Source organism: Chelon labrosus (assembly GCF_963514085.1).
Source record: "Chelon labrosus genome assembly, chromosome: 22".
Taxonomy (NCBI): Eukaryota; Metazoa; Chordata; class Actinopteri; order Mugiliformes; family Mugilidae; genus Chelon; species Chelon labrosus.
The window spans coordinates 3,603,009-3,624,615 of record NC_140355.1 but is presented as its reverse complement, the minus strand read 5'-3'; the positions used below and the strand labels follow the sequence as shown (position 1 = coordinate 3,624,615).

Genomic DNA, 21,607 nt, shown 5'->3' with positions numbered 1-21,607 from the left:
TTGTACAAGAATCGTTCATCAAATGTAAATATTGTCATATTGTATTTTTTATAATTGCATAAAACAAATGGGAAAATTTAGAGTTATTTATAGGTTATTATGCTATTATGTTGCTGGTCCGGCCTCTATGAGATCAAATTGGGCTGTATGTGGCCCCCAAGCTAAAATCATTTTGACACCCTGCATATGTTGACGATGTTTGAACAGTTACTCTCACTTCAATAAAGGGGACACAAAAGTCCCACACTGTAGCTTTAAACATCACCACATAAAGAGAAGAAAATTTGCACAAACACTAATTCACAAACTACAGCCCACTTACATTCAATGGGAACAATGCTCTGGTTAAATGTTTCAGATGAAGTAGTGTGACTTTTTCAGTTCTACTGTTTCTGCCTGTGGAACATCTGTAAAGCACCTGTGATTATAAACTGAAGCTCAAAGTCTCAAACGCTCGTTATTTATTGGCGATTGCTAATGCTAGTGCCCCCTGGAGGTTCCTGCGTGTGTTACATCTCAAAATGCTGGACAAATAACATACTTTACAACAGATTATAAGAGCAACTATTAGGAAAGATAAACAAAATATTATGAGGAAAAAATTGCATTTTTAAAGTAAGAAAATTAAATTCTGTGTTTTCATTGTTTTGCTATAAAGATGCACGAAAAGACACACAATTTTTAGTTTTCTTCCCGCACATTACGACTTATCACACAATGTTTTGATTTTCTCAAAACTCAACTTACTTTGAATCACAGTGGCACTAACTCTTTGTTGTAATTCATACAAGGGTACTGGAACTCAAAATGCAAACCTTGCCATTGGATAGCACTCAAGAAAAGTGTCACGTCTTAACATTACATTTTCTAGAAATCAACATGTGCAATTTTGATATTTTCTAGCATAGAAATGGAAGTTTACGGCTAATGATGATGCTGCGGTCAGTAAAATTATGAGTCTCCATCCTCTGGGGATGACCCTGGCTATTCATATGACGGACAGATTTCAAGATCTAAAGCGTTGATCAGTGGAAAATCTGATCTGCTGCTACGATTTGGTAATCGAGATAATACTAAAACCATTAGAAACCAGTGTCTCCCGGAAGTCTCTGACCTTAATCTACCCATTAGTAAAATAAGACTCAATCAAGTATTGGACGGACTAAATGATTTCTATTTGGCAAATTTCTGGCAAAGCTTAGAAACAGCTTTTGTCTTTTCAGGCATGATCATTTTACATACGCACCATTAAATCAATCCTTCAATAAGAGGAAGTTATAATAATCGGAGACAGTGACTGTACGTGTATGCACCACAGACAGTACATGTCAATGGTATGCACCATAATACTGCAGATGAATTGCTTTGAATACATAGTGTCACATCAAATGGGCTGGCAGACACTCACCAGTCCCCACTGAGTGATGCTGAAACGACATCTCATGTTGTGACACATTCAGACATGGAGGTGTGACACAAGCACAGTGACACAGCTGAAAACTGAACACACCTATGCATAGCCGGAATATGTACATTTGTTAGCTTTCGTTATGTAAAAACGAAACGACTGTTGGCGTAATATATTTTTAAAAACGCAAACATAACTTAGAATAAATAAAAAACTTCCGTTCTTCTGTGGGTCTGAAGCTGAAATGTGCTGCCAGTAGCAAGTGGTAGATATGCTTTTGCTTGTTGTCATCCATTACTGAATGTTAGCCCACCAGCCATAGTGCATTTGCTGACTATGAGTCAAATGAGCAGAGTAGCAGAACTCTAAAACCAGCTGATACTGAGATGAGAAAGACAAATAGCATAGAATCGTATACTACAAGATTACAATTTTAGATATTGGTTAAAAAATTTGAGATTGCGATAAAATAATATTAAAGCATTTAAATAAATATGCAACACTGAATAAAATTAACCGCAACCAACATCCTTTCCTGTGTGCGTTGACTGCAGTTGTGCGTCTTCTGTGTGTCTCTCAGCCGGACACCATGCAGCAGAGTCCGGGGAAACGCCTCTTCCTCTGTCTGACCAGTGGATGTGGAGTCAGATTCAACAAGCTGCTGTCGTCTGCAACAAACAAACAAACAAACATGGCGCCATTAGTTTTGCATTAAAGACCGAGTCATGGGTCAGTGTTTCACAGCTACAAATATGAAGCCCTTGCTGCATGTTTTACATGTCTAATACCTGTGAGCAGAGATTTTTAAATTAATTTTCATCTGACCGATTTTCTGATTGTTGCCACACCCTCTTATACCTACAGTGAATACAGATTATTTAACTAGTTAGCTTTACCGGTGTCAATTGGTGATTTTATTTATACTTGGACACAGCGAGGTTAGCGGATTCCCTCTATTTCAAGTCCTTATGCTAAGGTAAGCTAACTGTATTCTGGCTGTAGCTTCAAAATTACAGGGCTGCCATGACAGTGTTCCAATCTTAAAGTTAGCTTGGCTTCCAGGGTAATATTGTATGTGCAATACAATGTACTTCCAATCATTATTAAGGTTGCTCAATGTTATGAGTAGAATGCAGCTCACATTATGAGCTATTGCTGCATTAGCCTAAACAAGCTAATGCCTTTATGCATTAGCATCCACAACTGTGATTTGGTGCCTAATTTTGAGCTGCTTACTTACAATGTGTAATTGTTTTTGCCTGAGTACTGCATTGTTTGGGTCAGCAGATCTTTGCAGGTACAGCTCCCAGCAGTGGAGTTCCAGACTACTCTTCCAATTTTAAAGTTGGAAGAGGCAAAAATATATATGTAATACAATGTACTAACAAACATTGTTACAGTAATTTGCTCAGTTTTATGAGTAGAATGCAGCTCACATTATGAGCTAATGGTAAAATTAGCCTAAACAAGCTAACATTAGCCTCTGACCATTAGCCTTCACAACTGTAATTTGATACCTAATTTTGAGTTACTTACTATGCGATTTCTTATCCTTTTGTTCGCATTCTGGTTTTTGGTCGACAACGTAAACTCAAACACTAAATACACAACACTTGACGGGTTTGTCTCACTAGTAGCATACGGTCCTGTATATCCACTTAGCTAAGGCATCAACACTACCTCAAGTAGAGTAGTTATTTTTGGCATACAGGCTTGTGCCAGAGCAGCCAAAGCTAAAACCTAATACTGTCTCAGAGTACAATGCAGCATTTACTATGGATGAGAGAGAGAATGCTAATTATTGCCCTAAAAGGCTCAAGTATTGACAGGGAATGGAAATGTAGCTCCCTGAAGAATTTACCAGCTTTCAGAGGCTTTGTAGTAAAACTACTCATAGTTTGTCACTATAAAAAATCAAAGAAGAACATCTGAACAACATAATCCTAATAGCTCATAATAATCTGAGACTTTCTGCTTTGAATGCTTATTCTCAGTATTTAGCTAAACAATATACACAAGTCGTCCTTCTCATAGGAGTTGAATTAAATCTTGTTGAGACAGGCCATCTTTTTTAAAACTCAGGCATATTTCTTCTCCTTGTTAAGTTCTGATCTCTTTTGTCCTCATCCCCAGTTATGGCTCAGAGTGCTGCACTTCATGTTCCTTTTTGTGTAAAATTATATTTGTTCAATTCATACAATTAAACTGTCATCCATTAGAGCATGTTTCCAGGTGTCAAGCAGGTATCATCACAGCATCTGCTTCAAAGATCTGCCAAACTGTCTATGTACAGCCATTTAGCCACTTTGATGGTTGAATGTTAGTTCCTTGTAGTATTCTTGTGTGGCTAATTTTAAAGTATTGGCTGCAGCCTTTGTGTATTCTTGTCTACGGAGTTCTGACTTGTGGAAGAGTCACTTTGGTAATGGAGCAGAGCCAAGTCTTAGTTTTCTCTTTTTACCTCCACATTCCAACCAGAGTAAGACTTAAGACTTCTGTTAGAAGTTCCTCCTTTTTTTAAAGTTTAAATTATTTTGAGTACCACTCACTGCCGCTCTTTCATTCAGTGGTTGTATAATCCGCTTAATAAACAAATCCTCAGACCTTTGTCTAATATTGTGTAGGTCTTCCTTATGCCTCCAAAACAATTGTGACTCATCAGAGAATGGACATGGGTCTTCTGAGGGTGTCCTGTGGTGTCTGGCAACAGAATGTTGTTAGTGGGGGCCTTTGGGTGCTATGGGTTGAGGGGAGGGGCCTCTGTGGATCATCCTACAGATACTTGATCAGTTTGGGATCTAGTGAATTTGGAGGCCAGGTCAACACCTTGTGCTGTTTTTCATGTTTTTTGAGTTGTTCCTAAAGCATTTTTTTGTGTGTGTGTCTGTGTCAGGCTGCATCCTGCTGGGGACAGCTGCTGCCATCAAGAAGTGTCATTACTATGGGGTGGGGGTGCCTGGTCTGGTCTAAGTGGGTGCTACATGTCTAAGTAACATCCACATGAATGCCAGGTCCAAGAGTTTCCCAGAAGAAGATTGAATTGTTACAAGATGCTCAATGTTATTCACTTGTAACAGTGACATTGAGCCACCTGTCAGTAATCATAATGTTATGCCTGATCGGTGTATTTACTGTGCCTTTTAAACATTTTTCTACCTTTCAGAGCCCTTAAACAAGTTTCCGAACCCCTAGATTTAAAGTGGCATTGCAAATGTTTTCGGAATTCAAACAACTTTGCCTATAAGTATGTTCATCGCTCACTTTTTTGGTTTGCTCAGGCATGGTAACCTACACTTGCAACTCTAGTAGGACAAAAATACACGCCACTTTATACGCAGTCACAAATAAGTGAGTTAAAGAGTGAGTCTGAAGTGTCAGTCTACTGTCTCTTTGCTCCAGGTATTTATATTGGACTGTATGTTACTCCCTTTACCCCTAGCAAGCAGGATTGTAACATCACCTCACTGTTTATTCTCATACTGCTGTTCTCTATCCACTCCTCCACTTCTACAACTTCAGTTACATACCTTGATTTTTCAGTGGCAATGGCATCGTCTCCCTGAGTTTGCTGAGTAGATTTCTCATCTCTCGCATGTCTCTGTGAAAACAGAGAAACACTGAATCAGCAGATTGTTATTTGCAGTCAAACGGAATTATTCTGTAGAATAATAATAATAAAACAAAGAACAGATCATGCTGCATCAAAAAAAACTGTCTGAATAAATGTGAAAAGGAGGCACAGTGGGTATACCTCTCTATATTTTCAATATCTGTTCCCACCAGCCACTGATCCGGAGGGAAATCGATGGGAGAGGAGGATCGGTCCTCCAGGATGGGAATGTCTGAGCTCTCATCCACCCTGAAGTCCACCCTTGGCTCCGAGTCTGTTCCTCCAGGACCGAAAAGAGACAAGAACACAGACAGACAATGTAAATAACTACATCTACAATTAAGTGAAAGACCGCTAGACAAATAACTTGCCATGCAGTATGTCAAAATGCCAACATCAAAATCCACTTTGAAAATCATTTTAAGAGTCATTCATTTTTGAAAGAAATGTGCAGAATCTGTGTCAGGAAAATCTGTAACTTATTTCTTTTTTAATAAACGTCTGTCCTCTTACACGTTTTCTTTTCATTTTAAAAATGTAATTCATGCGAAACCATGTCTCTGCTGCCCTCTGCTGTTTCAGTGTAAAAATGACAATGAACTCAAATAGGAAAGTTGTGTTATTTTATGCATCATATGCTATTTAATTTGATTATATTGTATTTTAATTCCATCTATATACATACATTGTATAATTTACTGCTTCTCTGACCTTGACAATCTAGTGTTGCTTTGGTTTACTTTAACACATTAAGTAGTATTGATTGAATAGGAAGAAAGTAGGTAAATAGGAAGAAAGTAAGTAATAAAAACTCTATTTGAAAGGATTTCACCTCCTTGCATGACTGTGTAATCAAATGTCTGAACATACCATTAAGATTGCCATGTGTTATAAGAAACTTGAAATATGCAATGCTTCAAACATTTTTAAATTGCAAAATGCATTAAAAATCTGTTTTGTGTAGACATACCTTCTTATGGCTATGCTAAACTCTTGATTGAAACTGAACGAAGTGAATCATGGTTTTTATTTGACTACTGATTATTTTAGCTAGTTCTGTTTTCCCATGTGGCCTTACAGATCAACAGCAGAGAATGTTTCTGATGAAGCTAATTGCTAATGGTGTGAGAACAACCTGATAAGGAATGATGATTTGTTCACTGCAGGTACAGTGTTTTAAATGCAGATACCCACACTACCTGGTTACATGGACCACACGCTCAAGTGAGTTGTGTGAGTGGGCAGATGCGTCATTGTGACAGTCGAAGTGTTTGAATATCAATAGGGAGAAAAGCACCATATAAATACAAGACCATATAGTCATTTATCTGTGCCTATTCCTAAAGCAGATATACTCAGACAAAAGGCACATATGATTGGCATGTTGTTAAGATTACCATAAGTAAAATCAATTAAAAAAAAAAAAAAAAAAACATTAGTCACACGGAAAAACTGTGTACTCTCCTAAGTATTAAGAAAAAAAAAGGTTGTGGACTTTGAACTACTTCCAGTTTGTCTTTTCAGCTAAGAACAGGACACGTAACTGCCCAAAAAACAAAGAGGCGCAGCTCTGAATCCCAGTTTTGCAATTCTACACACAATATCAAGAGAGGCATTTTTGCCTTCTGTGTCTTCCATGGCTAGTTCGTCAATTTAATTATCTATTTTGACTTTCTTCTCTCTTCTCTTCTTGACTGGCAGATATTTTCAATCAAGAGTTTGTGATACATGTGAAATGCACTTGGAAGGTGGTTAGAGGAATTATGTGCATGTTCTGTCAATTAACTCTTCTACAATTTTACGCTCATCAAAAAATAAAATGTCCTGCCATAATAACCAGTTGTTGATGAATGGCTCTTATTTTCTAATCTTTACTAAAAAAACATAGCATTGTTATATTGTGTTGGTATTCGTTTGTAACATTACTTTTTCGGTGTAGCTGCAGCACCCCCAGCAGGCACATGGACTTGAGCATCTCTGTGATGAACATCTCCAGGCAGCACTGCAGCTGGATGAAGAGGCGACAGATCTCCGGATGGATCTCTCCGTCCTCTGGACTGCAACATGGACAGGAGGAGAAGTGAGGGAGAGAGGAAGACGGGGAGAAACAGATACTTTCAAACGAAATGATAAAAGGAGCATGTGTTGATGTGTTACATTACAGCTCATTAACTGCTACAATAAGCTTCAGATTTAGGCTTATGGACATGTTTATTTTCTTCTTCTATGGTTCAAATTGCTTTACAAACCCATCACATTAAACTGATGTCTGCTTGTGTCAGTAGTGTAGTACAGTACCAGTAACCCGACATTCACTTGAATAAATGTCCAGTAATTTTTAGCATGTCTAAAAAATGTAAAAGAATTTGACAGTTCAAATGTTTCATTATTAAAAGAAAAAAGGCCTGAATAGTGTCTTTAAATAAATAAATAAATAACTCCGTTTAATTCTAACCCTGACACGGAGATGACGGTGAGGTCCTGGTGCGCGGCCCGGGCCATGGAGCATCCTTTGGACCGTGTGTGGTGCATCTGAGCCCGCAGGGACGGACAGTCGGCGGAGATCTCCCCGACGGAGATGACCTGCTCCCGGTAGAGTGCAACGAGGGTGTTGAATTCCTGGACCGTCTGTGGGGGGGGGGAAATGAAAAACTAACTACCTTCACCACATAGAAGCAAAATAAATGCACCCTTAAAAAGAGCGCGTTTTGTCCATTTTGCGCCACTGCTGCTGCACCTGCTCACGATCAATTATGTTCTATCTGCTGAACAAAAGAAACAGTTGGTGCAGACCTTAACATGACATGACATGATTATCTGTATTTCAGTAGGCTACCCACCATCCTGCTGCCGTCCACGACCCCCTCCGTGCTCTCCCGGCGCTCTAGCTCCGTCTGCGCCGTTTTACTGATGGGGAAAATGCTCCCTGCGGATCTTGGGCGCTTTTTCCGCCCGTACGGTGCAGAACACATTCATGCACACCCACCACCGGATCCCAGCCAGACGCAGACACACACAGAGGGGGAGAGAGAGGGAAAGGTGTGCTCTCTTTTCTGGTGGCTCCCGAGTGTCCTCTGTAGAGAAGATAAACGCGTCGCTCCTAGACCGCTCCTGGATCGAGGGTTTTGGTTAACGCTTAAAAAACACTGCGAGAACGTTTGTGGTTGTTCCCCGGAGCAGGACCGTGTTCGGGCCGACAGCTCCCCTCAGCATCTCCCTCTGCATCCCATCCAAGTGGAGAGTCACCTTCAGCCCCTCCTGAAGGCCGAGAGGGAGGCTCCTCCGTCTTCCGCCCCTCTCTCACGTGTGAGGAGGATTCAGAGGGAGCCAACAGCAAAACAAATCGTCACCCTCCGACTGACAATTAACCGTTTATGAGCATCAGTGGTTCAGAAAAAAAACCCCGACAGCATTCCTTCCATGTCACTCACATTATTAAAACTCCCAAAATATAAGTCACATCTAACTAATCAGTATTTTTGTAAATCACTCTTCTTATCGGGATAAATATGAATGTTTTAAGTAGGCTACTAGACTGCCAGACATCAGCTTTGTGTTGGCCACTGGGGGGTGCTGTTGCCATGCTAATGCATCCATGGTTGCGTCTAGCATGTTAACAAGCAATTTGCACAACCAACATTGTAGCATTGTTGTGTCATTTATAAATATCCAATGTTCACTCTAATTTTGACTCCACTGACTCACGAAAAACGAACAACTTTTTTTTTGCAGCTCATTATTCAACTGTGCTCGGATATTAGCTAACTTTGTCAAATGGACGAAGTTAGCTGTCCGCTAGGGCTAGTTTCATCTGCTAACACTGGCGCCTCCTTTTTTCCACTAGCAGGTACAAATATAATAATTTTTTCACCCACCATTAATTTATTGTGATCCCAACACTTCATTTACAGCAAGTCAAACAAATAACACTTAAAGATTCAACCAGAGAAATGAAAACCAGGTTGTTTTTTTTGTTAAACTAAAACGACTACAAAAGATACAGTCAATTCTTAGTCATCAGTATCTTCCAATTGCTTAATTCGGATATCTGATACCATACTGTATTGCATGTTCAAATAATAAGAAAAATGCAGAATGGTAGACTCTTAGAAAATGTATGGCAAACAATACTTTCTTTTTTTTTTTTTTTTGAGGTCCAAATTTCAGTTGGACTTTCATTGCGTCTCACAGAACATGGAAACCTTGGAAATGCTTAATTCCAGTTTTAAAAGTAGGTACAAACAAAAGCAAAAGGCACTATATTAAAATTTGTATTGTTCCGACATTAAACCACAACTGATGTCTTTGTTAGATCCAAGTAAAACATGTAGCCTCTTCAACTTCCAGCCAGTTGTACAACTATGCTTAACCAGGCTTGAAGACTGATTCCCTCCAGTAATGCTGGACTCACATTACAAGTGTTTGATAACTAAAACTTAAATTTTAAAAGCATTGAACATTTATTGCTGCCTCTTAAAAGGATAGTTTGGCATTTTGGAAAACAAACTTATTTGCTTTGACAGAATTAGAAATGATTAGGCGATCACATCTCTGGGATTTTGTAACTCTCAGAAACAGAGGAAAACCATCACCAAAATGGAGAATTATTTCTATAATCTCATATACTAAGAGTCTCACTGTGAGTAGCATGGTTTTATGAGATTCCTGATGGGCAAAGTATGAGTATCTTTACTTCAGCCCCGAACAGTATACCAGGACACCTTATAGAGTATTCGGGGGGGCTGGAGCCTATCCCAGCTGTCATCGGGCGAGAGGCAGGGTACACCCTGCACAGGTCGCCAGTCTGTCGCAGGGCTCTTAGAGAGTATTATTGCACAATTAACATGAATACTCAACACGCAAAAAACACCAATACGGCATTACTACATTTTGAAGTCAGTTTGTAGTTAGTGAACCAATACTGTAAACATTTGTGCAAATTTCAACATTTCTATGCATGTCTTAATCACCTCTGATATGTATGAGATACTGTAACACTGAAATCACATGTGGCGTGTGACTCGACCGGTGAAACCAGAAAAGTGCATATTGCGAGCAACCTTAAGTGACTCAAATGAAGAAGTAGTACAAGAGGAAACACATGAAGAGGAAAGCCAGGATCCAGTTGAGTGAGTGGATGTACACGATGACCAGGCCGATATCAAAGAGCCAACCTCGCATGTCAGTGAAATCCAACGCTTCCAGTGTGAAGCCTCCGTGGACAAAGTGCCAGTGTCTCCCTCCTCTTGCTCCCCGTCTCTGATTCCCTGAATAAAATAAAGTCTGTATTCAGTCGTTAAGCCTCTTTACTTTTATGCTGCTTTGAATTAGTCTTTAAGTTGAAACATTTCATATTTATATTGATCCTTCTAAAAAGATTTCCATCCATAATGCATTTAAAGAAAACAAAAAGCAGTCTCTCTGTTAATACTGTATTGTCAAACATTATGATTCAATTTAAATGAACAATCTCATTTTAAAATTGGCAGCCTCATTGTTTCACACATGAGGCCAAACAACTAAAAATCCGTGCATGCAATAATGTTTTTCTTACTGGATTTGTGTTTCTACTTGTAAAGTCATTCCTAAGGCTGAGTGGGTTACGCTCGTAAAGATAACTTTTACTACTGCCTGTAAAGAGAAGAGAAAACTTGATAACATGCCATTGCTTTCTGAGAAACCAAGGTCATGGTGTGACAGGAGCTATGAGCGAAAATGAGGTCAGTCACAGAGACAGTTTTTCTATTTACTGTCTCTTCAGAGGAATACTCTGGATAATCATTAGCACAACTGGGACATGTTTCTAGGGAAAAATTAACTGATCCACATTTTCTCACCCCAGAAGTAATGGAAGCGTTTGGGAAAACTGGGCAGAGGCCATTTTGCACACGAGGCATTCTGGAAGTTCTGCTTGCGGGTGAAGTAGACTTTTGGGAAGAAGGTCTTTGCTGTGTGGTTGAGCTCTGGTGAGGAATGAGAATGGCACAGGGGAAAATTAAACAACTAATTCATAAATCTGAGCAGCTGGAAGTAGCAAATCATAAATCAGATCACTTTTCATTGTCTGCCCATGTAACAATGAGTGAATGAATAAAGGAGTCCACGGGGAAATGCACCTTTGTGGAAGCTGGTGTGCGAGATGAGTGAGCGGCACAGGGGACAGGGTGTGTTCATTGGCCTGTTCTTGGCGAGCGTGCGGAGACACGGCTCGCAGAACACGTGACCGCAGGGCTGACAGCTGTATGGACTGAAGTAGACGTCGAGACACACGGCGCAAGTGAGGCCTTCTTTGTCCTCCTCCTCGCTGTCGGTCCTCACACTTTCAACCTGGACACAAAAACATCTGATATTTTCATCCACTGCAGTTAAGCAAAATGCATCACTGAAGTCCCTTTTATTTTACAAATACTGTTATGATTTTGACATTAGTTTGTCTTTCTAATGGCTAGACACGTTTCTGACATTCCCATAGTTGTCTGTTATTTTCAACAAGTTTCCACAGATTTAAAGTGTCAATCTTGAAGATCTCCATTTTTGTCGTACCTGTGGAAATAAGAAGTCATTGCAGATGTGTTTTTGACTCATTTCCCAAGAATTCAAACAATATTGCTAATGAATACATGCATCGCTCACATTTTTGTTTGTTTGGCTGTCGCGACCTTTACTAGCAGCTCTAGTAGGGGGAAACGCATGCCACCTCAAACACAGTCACATACAAGTGAGTTGAAGAGCAAGTCTTATAAGAGAATAAACAAATATACAAGTATAATATTTCGGTTTTATTTGTTTGATTAGGTTCTCTTTGCCTACTGTCAGGAAATATGTGAAAATCCCATGATGTTTTGAGTAATTTTTATGCAGAAAGAAAGAAAAAGCTTTAATGTAGTATTGTATTTACATTCCATTTTAACTTAATAAAACTCACTGCGAGATAGATAAAAATCTTGTCTTAAATGTTCTAATATCACTTCATCATTTTCACCTGCATTTTCTCTGCAACAGAGATGTGAATTTTCTTTTTTGTTTCCAGTGGCAGTTATCTTGAATGGGATGATGCATACATCCCCGTCACCACTTAACTCTTACCTGCTCCTGCTTCAGCTGGCTGTGCAGCCATCTCTCTCTCCTCCTCTGTTTCCTCCGCAGACTTTTAAGATGGTTCTTCTCCCTTTTGCTCAGTCTGTTCGAGGCTGGGGAGTCCACAGCAGCTTGAGGCTGGAAAACACACACACACACACACACACACACACACACACACACACACACACACATACTTATTACGAGGCTTGATCCCTGTCACAGATTCAGCAGCTCAAACAACAGAATCCATCATTAGTGTTTGTTAATTTGTTTGTAAAAAGATGATGAAATAGCATCTGGTACCAAATTTCAGAAGCTTCATTGTTTCCTGATGCAGGAGCTGTGGATACCAGCTGAGACCAAATTATTGATAAATAATCCAAGGGCAGAACAATGAGGTTTGGATGAATCAACAAATTGATTTACCAGATTAAAGACAACACTGATGATGCAGCCGTTCTCAGAGGCCTATCATTAATGAGGGTGAAAATGCAAAGCTTGTCCTGAGTGGTGCTAGAGGAAAGGTCATGGTGTCATTAAAATCTTAAGGATTCATTCCCTGGGGTGAATCACATTGGTTGGTGCATTTTATGAAAATGTGTTCATTAGATCTTCACATTCTTTTCTGCAGAAAAATGTTCTAACCTCATGGAAGGGCTATTGGAAAAACTTTACAAATGTTGACAAATTTTACAGCCTTAAAGTGTATAGATTCTTTATGGAGCAGCAGATGGAAGCAGTGTTGGTCTTTGTTTCAAGTGAAGGTGTTTTAAAATACTCCAGGAAACCTTGAAGGTGCTGCTTTCTTGGCTCATTTTAACATTATGGTGGATGAATATACATGTTTGTATACCATTAGTAGTTATGTGACAGCGATATGTGTTATATAATGTGAATATGGGTTAAAAGACCAACAACCTACCACTTCTTCTTCTTCCTGCTCAGCTACACTGTTAGAGATGAATCTTGCCCTGAGAGAAGGGACTGAATCTGAAAACTCCTCATGGACAGCTGCGGTCGCTACAAAATACTCCTCAGTTTGCAGCAGCTGTTGATCAAGAGTTGAGCGTGTACCTCTAGAAACAGATGAACGGCATGGCACATCAAACTGCTGACTTGTGGGAAAGGAGTCAGGTGACCGTGTAGACTGATCTGTCCCTGACCTCACAACGGAAGACATGTCCGTAGAGCCTACAGGGCAAAAACACGACGACCTGAAGTCTGCATCGTCCTCCAAACTGCACCTTCTCCTATGAGAGATGCAGTATAAAGGACTGAAAGAAAATGACTGGGTGTTTTGAGTCAGTGAATTGGAGGCCTCTGCAGGGTTGATGTGAGATGTGACAGCAGCGCTGCTGAGCTGTAAAGCATCAAGCGCAGTTCTGTTGAATCCAGGCGTCTCTTCTTTATCCTGAGAGCCGTCTGTCAGCAGACCAGCCTGTCCCCTCTCAGGCCTCGTTCTCCTCGGCTGCACGATGAGAACATTGTGCTTGTGGTCGCGATCCACGCGGCTTTTGTTGAGGTGGATGGAGGCGTCCTGGCCACAGGGACACTCGGTGCGATTAATGAAGTTGAAGCCACCCAAACGAGCCCCGCAGTTCTGGCAGTTCAGTTTTCCTACAGTCCACTGGGCCTAGACAGAAACCATGCACATTAATCACAACTAAATCATAGAACTGACTGATTAGTATCACAGTAATTTCAATGACACACACAAAAGATATAGAAGTACTAATCAAAAGTATGGACACAACATCTTATTTAAAGGTTTTTCTTTCCTCTTCTTATTTTCTGTATTATTGATTAATACTGAAGATGCCAAAACTATGAAGGAACATATACGGCATTATGAAATCAACAAAAAAGTGTTCAACAAACCAGAATATGTTTCATATTTTAGATTCTTCAAAATAGCCACCTTTTGCTTTGGTGACAGCTTTGCCTACTCTTGGTGTTCTCTCAATCTGCTTCATGAGGTAGTCACCTGGAATGGTTTTCAGTTTACATGTGTGCCTTTTCAATAGAATGAATTTGTTCTTTGACACCATCAGTTGGTACACAGTCCTCTGGTCCTATTTAGCTGCTGTTCTAATCCATGTTAGTCCAGAGAATTTCAAGAACTCTGAATGTCTCCTCAAGTGCAGTCGCACAAACCATGAAATACTATGATAAGTGATTCTCATGAGGAAAGGAAGAGGTACTGCTGCAAAGGATAAGTTACCAGACTCAGAAATTATCACCTCAGATTGGAGACCACATAAAGGCTCCACAGAGTTCAAGTAGCAGAGACATTCAGATGAACTGTTCAGAGGCGACTGTGTGAGTCAGGCCTTCACGGTCGAATTACTGCAAAGAAGCCACTACTGAGGAAGAACAGCCAGAAGAAGAGAAATTACATAAGATAACGGAAATCTTCTTTGGTTCCACCTGCCATTTATTTGTGAGACACAGAAAAAATGAGTGGATGATTTAACATGTGTAATTCCCACCGTGAAGCATGGAGGAGGAGGTGTGATGGTGAGGGAGTGCTTTGCTGGAGACACTGATGGTGATTTATGCAAAATTCAAAGCACACTGCATTCTGCAGCGACATGCCATCCCATCTGGTTATGCTAAGTGAGTATCATTTGTTTTTGTTACAACAGACAATGATCCCAAACACAAAGTCTTATCCCATTTTTGTTTCTTACATAATCCCATATGTGTCTTCAGTATTAACCTACAACGAAGAAAAGAATAAAGGTAAAGAAAACCCACTGAATGAAAAGATGTGTCCAAACGTGACTAGTACTGTACATAGACTATATAAAAGTTATGTGTAAAGTGTTTATAACACTGTATTGTCATGGTGTATCCAATCTAAAAACTAAAATCACTTTTTTTTTATCGATCTTACAATTCTTTCACTATCAGCAGTGAACATTACCACACAACCGTAATACTGACACACTTCATTCCTAAGGTGACCCACTTACCTGGTGTACTGAGGTCAGTATCCACTCTGGCAACGCATCAACGTTCACGTGCCAAATACTGCAAACAGCGACTGAGCTTTCATCTGTGGCATTCACCTGTGGCTGAACCTTCAAGATAAAAGACATGCAATCAGACTAACAGTTTCCATCGGATTCCGTTCCTGTAGCACTTTATGACTGGAACGCAAGCTGTTATCAACACCGACGCCACTAAAGAACCTTGCAGGCTAGTTATTAATAGTGGCCAAGATGACATCTACAAATGCCTTACTCAGTCTGACCAGCAAGTCATAACGAAAGCAGTCATTCTGCAGACAATGACAACTGACAGTCCTGAGCATGCAATAGTTTATGCATACAACAACTTTAGACTTCCGATAAAGAAAGTTTTCACCAACCGCTGACAAACACGTGGAGTCTATGACACCTCTCCGGCACCTCCTGCAGCGAAGCATGGTTCCGTCTCTGTTCGCACTCACCAGCACCGAGTTCTCAGTCCATCTGTTGATGCTGACGGAGTGACTGTCAAAACACTGGTGCTGGATCTGGAAAATATTTCAGACTGAGTTCGATATCATATTGGCCAAAGAAATCTTACGGTCAGAAATTGAAGGCTTGGAGTTTACATATATGTACTGTAGAGAAATATGTTGCCTATAATCTACTAGAGTGTGAGCGAGTGAAAAGGTTTTAAAAGACAGGTATAAGGCGCCAATGCACTCTCAGATATGTGGTAACCTGATGATACACTGCCAGGCCAAATCTGGTTGTATAAGAAATGATAAGCTACTCATTGCATCAGTTGGGGTTAAATAACTTGTTGCCAGCTGAAAGATAATCACCTATGCAGTAATTATCTACTCGTACCTATTTGCTTTGATAAATCCAGGTGGCGACTTTCTCTTGGCCAGGCAGTGTATTTTTTTTTACAGTGAACCAGAAACAGGTGATATGCTGATGAGTTGTTGGGGATCTGTGCAGGCTGGTCAAGTTATTCCACAATAAAGAGTTCACCACAGTGGGCGTTTAAATTGCCAATCAACGTTGAAAGGCAAATATCATTGTCTGCTGCAGCTAATGAGCCTCAGCCTAGAGGAATGTGAGCAGGCTTGTTTACATTCTTCAAAAGCAGTCATTTAAATACCAAGTGCAGTAGAGCCTGTTTCCTGGCTTTTAATTTAAAAAGGTCAACTACGCAGCTGTTTCTTCCGAGGGAGGTTTCTCTCTTTCACCGTTTGAACTACAACGGCGACATTATTATTGTGGACTTTCTTCTCGTTCAGCATGAACAAGTGCAAAGCTAACAGTCACCGTAGCTGAGTAAAAAACCAGCTAGCTAGCTCTGACAACAACAACACGCACTCTCATGGCGGTTTTTACAGAAAGCTAAGATAATGACACTCACTACAGTAACATTTTCATTACATGAAATAGCCTACCTGATAACTTGGGAGACTTTAAGGGCTGCGGTAGCGAAGGACACGCGTGCTAGAAAAAAAACAAAAAACTAAGTTGAGCAGCCCTTTAGCTTTAAATACGGCCGTGACGTCACACCAACTGAGCCATTACGGGACGTCTAATGGGACAAAAATCCTTTGGCGTTAACTTGACGCTCACAGGAGAGCGAAGAAAAAAAAGGAGCCCTTGTCAAAAACTTACATTCTGTGTAATCGAACAGTTACAATATCCGCTCCACTCCACTCTTTTAGAGAAAATTAAATTAATCAAATAACTCGGCCAAAACAGGATATCAAATTGCATTTTTTTAAACACCTTCATTGTCAAGCCTGAATAGATAGATAGATAGATAGATAGATAGATAGATAGATAGATAGATAGATAGATAGATAGATAGGCAACTTTATTGATCCCTTTGGGAGGTTCCCGCAGGGAAATTGAGGATATCAGGAAAACTGGCTGCACCATATAACTGCGTGGTCCCTCTTTGCAGTTTTTACAATGCCATTAGCACCTACTACAACAAAGGCCGCATTGTCATTTTACTGCATGCTTCCTTATGAAAGCGGACCAACGCCAGGTGGCAGTATCACATTTAATGGCGCCGGTGCGCTGACCATGGTACTGAATTGAGCCCGACAAACAAATAAGTCTAACCCAATGAAAATAATTTGCAATTTTAATATAGCGAACAATTTTCTCATTTTTTGTCAAATGAAAAAGCAGAAGTTAATTTTAAAGCTGCCGTTACAATTCCACTTTTCATCCAAATTGCCAAATCCACCAGTTTCAATAAAATTCAGTAAAAAAAAGATTCACTTGCAGCATGTGGATCATAGACAAAAAAAAGAGAATATTGCAAAGTTTTATATGTTCATTTTATTGCTCCCGGATCTCAACTGCCACATCTGCCGACTAAACCCAACTCAAGACAGACATCCTCAGACACAGACACATGACGCATTTTCCATCACCGGTATAAATACGCAGCATCATTCTTCGTCAGCAGCCGAGACTCGCAGTTCAGAGCTTCTCTGCAGCACCGAACAGTTCCACAGCCCGCCATGCGCTCTACAGAGTGTCACCATGTGATGCGCACCGGGGTCTCCGTGGAGTAAGCGAAGCTCTCCAAGCACATCGAGGTTACCAACGATGGAGGGCACAAACAACACGACAGTCTGGTCTCAGTTTGACAACTCTTCCGAAAATCTAACCAGACCCGAAGATGAGGAGGTGAAGCTCAGTTATCAAGTGATAACATCTTTCCTGCTTGGCGCGCTCATTCTGTGCGCAATATTTGGGAACGCGTGCGTGGTCGCAGCCATCGCTTTGGAGCGGTCTCTCCAGAATGTGGCCAACTATCTAATCGGTTCTCTGGCTGTCACAGATCTCATGGTGTCGGTTTTGGTGCTGCCCATGGCGGCGCTTTACCAGGTCCTGAACCGGTGGACTCTCGGGCAAGTTCCGTGCGACATCTTCATCTCTCTGGATGTGTTATGCTGCACGTCTTCCATCCTGCACCTGTGCGCCATCGCTCTGGACAGGTACTGGGCGATAACCGAGCCCATAGATTACATGAAGAAGAGGACACCGAGGAGAGCAGCGGTCCTCATCAGTGTCACTTGGCTGGTGGGGTTCTCCATCTCAGTGCCGCCCATGCTGATCATGCGCTCCCAGCCCAGCAGTATGGCAGAAGACAGGGCGAACCCCAAACAGTGTAAGATCAGACAAGACCCCTGGTACACAATATACTCCACGTTCGGGGCTTTTTACATCCCATTGACGCTGATGCTGGTTTTGTACGGGCGAATATTCAAAGCTGCCAGGTTTCGGATCAGGAGGACGGTGCGTAAAACGGAGAAAAAGAAAGTGTCCGACTCCTGCTTGGCGCTATCTCCCGCACTGTTCCACAAAAAGACTCACGGAGACGCTCAAGGCAAGAGCTGGAAAAGGAGCGTGGAGCCCCGACCGCTACCGAGCGCAAACGGCGCGGTGAAACACGCGGAAGACGGCGAGTCTCTGGAGATCATCGAAGTTCACAGCAACTCCAAAGGCAACCTGCCGCTGCCCAACACCCCGAGCACCGTGCCACTGTTCGAGAGCAGGCAAGAGAAGGCGACCGAGGCCAAGAAGAAGATCGCTCTGGCACGGGAGCGCAAAACGGTGAAAACTCTGGGCATCATCATGGGCACATTTATCCTGTGCTGGCTGCCCTTCTTCATCGTCGCCCTTGTCATGCCTTTTTGTCAGGAGTCGTGCTACATGCCCCGCTGGCTGGAGGATGTCATAAACTGGCTGGGTTACTCCAACTCTTTACTCAACCCCATTATTTACGCGTACTTCAACAAAGACTTTCAGAGCGCTTTCAAGAAAATAATCAAGTGTCATTTCTGCAGACCGTGATGGCTGCAAAAAAAAAAAGTACACTTTTTCTTTCAACTCCTGTGTCCCCTCACTGGATCGCTGGTGTTTGAACTGAAGGCATCCAGGTGAAAAGAGACGCGGCTCTCGAAACCCACAGTCTATAAAGAGACTGCCGAAGCTAAATCTGAAAAGAGGGCTCATAAAGATTATTGTGGATCATCATTATATATCTCCAGAGATGTCTGTAGCCTATGCATAGATGAAGCTGTGATGGTTTGATTGAAGCTCAATGTTCCTCATCTTGCTCTGTAATGTCTAATAAAGAAATACTTTTAATAATTCTTTCGAAGTCATTGTAATTTTAATTTGCAGGTTTGCGCTTATTATTTTAATAAATGATACAGTGGAGGAAAAGTGAATCCATGGGCATATTGAAGAGCCAGGGATGAGTTTAATTTGGTAAACTTACTAACACGATACTCATTCACTGGTACCATTTTCTTACACGTGGAATGTGGAAAACTGCTCAATTTCAGCGTTTTATATTATTGAAAATTGAATATTTTGGTATTTTCTCGTCTTTTTTTTCTTTTTCTTTTTTCTTTTGGACAAATAAGCAATCTGAAGGCAAAAACAGTAAATATATTTATTGACTATAAACATAATGGCTGCAGCCCTTAACACTCTATTTTTTATCATTTTAATTTATTTAAATTCTTTAAAATTGAATATGTGGTAATTATAAAATGATAAATTAAGGAACAGCTACTTTTGCATTTGCAGCATTGAGCTGATTCACTCTTAAAAAGTCTTAAATGGCACCCCATAACTTTTTATGGATGCTCTGTCTGTCCGTGGAGATCCTACCTGTCACCCGGCATCTCCCATCTATCTGTAGATGTGAGTGCAAATGATGGCATTAAAACATCTGCCCTCTGCTACTTCAGTGCCCTCAAGCAAGGCAGATAATGAGACGCTTTTCCTGGTAGAGGCTGTCAACCGTGGACGATGTGATTGTGCTGCTTCCAAGTGTGGATCTGCTTTGTGTGTTTGTGTAAAAGGGTAGCAGAAAATTGTGGATTATGAACTGTGGCTAAATAACTTCTTCCACACCCCTGGCATAATTTGCCAAATCGCTTAATTAAAAGCTCTTGGCATGAAGGAAAGGACTGTTCATATTCAGAGAGATTTATTTGAAAGTCTGGTGGGAAACCAAGATATATTAATCTCGTACATGCCTAAAATTAATCCTTGGCATGTTTGCAAAATTTAAATGTGAGATTTAAATATTTGTCTCTTTGTAAATATCTTATTTGAGTATTTACTGAAGAGCTAGAACAGATCAGATTCTGACAGAGAGAGTAGGAAAAAGATGACTTTTTACCATGAAACAAGAACCTTATTCAATGGAAAAATATCTATTATAAGGGTTAAATTTAAATCTGCCACAGAGGGACTTTAGTTATTGTCTTCAAATCTTCTCAGACTTTGATCACCCTGCAATAGAAAATGTGTCACCCTCGTCAAAATGTCTCCATACCTCCTCCTTAACCCTCAGACGGTTTCCACTGATCTCCACCTGCACTCTTATCCTCTCAAGTCATGCATGTGTGGATCTGCTGTATCTCAGGGCTGATTGTGAAATAAAGAGGGTCCTTAATACAGTTTGAAAAAAAAAAACACTTTGAAACTGTTTTATCATTCCAGTGTGTGGATGCATGCACAGAAAGTGGGACATTAAAGAAACGCAGACACACAACGCACGCATTGGCCGTCATACATGAGTGGTCAGAATAAAAAGGTGCCTGTTAAGGTGGACAAGGTGATGCTCCATCACTCCCAGCCTCGTCACATGCAGCAGAAGTCCATCTTAAAAGGGGTGTGAAGGCGGCGCACAGATGGATGCTGGAGAGGTGGTCACCATAGCGACATATGGGGGATGCAAACTCCGGGGGCCGAGGGGCAATTACCTGATCAAAGGCCTGCTGCAACACAGGAATACAGAGTTGCGTGTGAGGGGCCCACAGCTGGCAGCTTCCTCAGACAATAAGCAGGTGTATTTTATATTTATTTATTTATTTGTCGCTGCTGAACAGTAAGATTATTGCATTTGATTCTTCTCTCAAGAAGAGACCTACAAAATTGAGAATTTTCCTCTTTGGTTCCCCCTGAAATTACTCAAATAAAATAGCATGATGGGATGGATCACATACACTATATAACAGTGTGTAACTGTTGCTCAGTCAAGCTATACCATCAGTGTACACAGAATTAAATCAATAAATTTAATTAAATAATTGGCCATCATGTAATAATAATTATAGCTGTGACATGCAATTTTTGTAAATTTTATATTGCAGACAAAAAAAAGAGAGACAGGAATAATAAAAAAAAGCAGTTATAATACTGCATTAATTGTTTAACATTAATAAAAAAATAAATATATTATTTTATAATATTTATTATTAATCAATATATTATTTATTTCATTATTTGGTGGCCCCGTGGTGTGTCTTTTTCGATCAAATGGAAGTGGAAATATTTTTGATGTCTATTCCAAAATTCCAACTGACATACTTGGGATCTGAGGAAACTTGGGATCTCCGTGAGAAGTTGTGAGGATCTGAACAACATTTGGCTGCTCACCATGAGTTTGTCATGACTGACCCCGAAGTGGCTCCTGGCTGATTACAACTTATTTAACTGCTGAAA

At 40.6% G+C, this 21,607-nt stretch overlaps 3 protein-coding genes across 4 annotated transcripts; 1 reads left to right on the top strand and 2 right to left on the bottom strand.

The window, feature by feature from the left end:
* Window positions 1–1,826: 1,826 nt before the first annotated feature.
* On the bottom strand, window positions 1,827–8,390 carry rgs7bpb (regulator of G protein signaling 7 binding protein b). The gene is made up of 6 exons (XM_084571938.1): window positions 7,859–8,390; window positions 7,474–7,646; window positions 6,945–7,075; window positions 5,160–5,298; window positions 4,936–5,006; window positions 1,827–2,076 (listed from the first exon to the last, which is right to left on the bottom strand). The coding sequence occupies exons 1-6, from the start codon at window positions 7,988–7,990 to the stop codon at window positions 1,985–1,987; spliced, it is 738 nt and encodes a 245-aa protein (XP_084428064.1). The 5' UTR covers window positions 7,991–8,390; the 3' UTR covers window positions 1,827–1,984.
* Window positions 8,391–8,879: 489 nt separating this feature from the next.
* On the bottom strand, window positions 8,880–16,798 carry rnf180b (ring finger protein 180b). Of its 2 annotated transcripts, XM_084571936.1 has the most exons (8): window positions 16,513–16,798; window positions 15,472–15,618; window positions 15,074–15,181; window positions 13,021–13,731; window positions 12,105–12,233; window positions 11,135–11,345; window positions 10,856–10,981; window positions 8,880–10,285 (listed from the first exon to the last, which is right to left on the bottom strand). In XM_084571936.1, exons 2-8 carry the CDS (start codon window positions 15,526–15,528, stop codon window positions 10,089–10,091), a joined length of 1,539 nt encoding a protein of 512 aa, XP_084428062.1. In that variant the 5' UTR covers window positions 15,529–15,618; window positions 16,513–16,798; the 3' UTR covers window positions 8,880–10,088. The 2 variants fall into 2 exon arrangements, with proteins under 2 accessions (XP_084428062.1, XP_084428063.1); XM_084571937.1 differs by lacking the exon at window positions 16,513–16,798 and having other exon boundaries at window positions 15,472–15,880.
* Window positions 16,799–17,571: 773 nt separating this feature from the next.
* Window positions 17,572–19,027, top strand: htr1ab (5-hydroxytryptamine (serotonin) receptor 1A b). The gene has a single exon (XM_084572857.1). The coding sequence runs from the start codon at window positions 17,684–17,686 to the stop codon at window positions 18,932–18,934; it is 1,251 nt and encodes a 416-aa protein (XP_084428983.1). The 5' UTR covers window positions 17,572–17,683; the 3' UTR covers window positions 18,935–19,027.
* The last annotated feature ends 2,580 nt before the right edge of the window (window positions 19,028–21,607 follow it).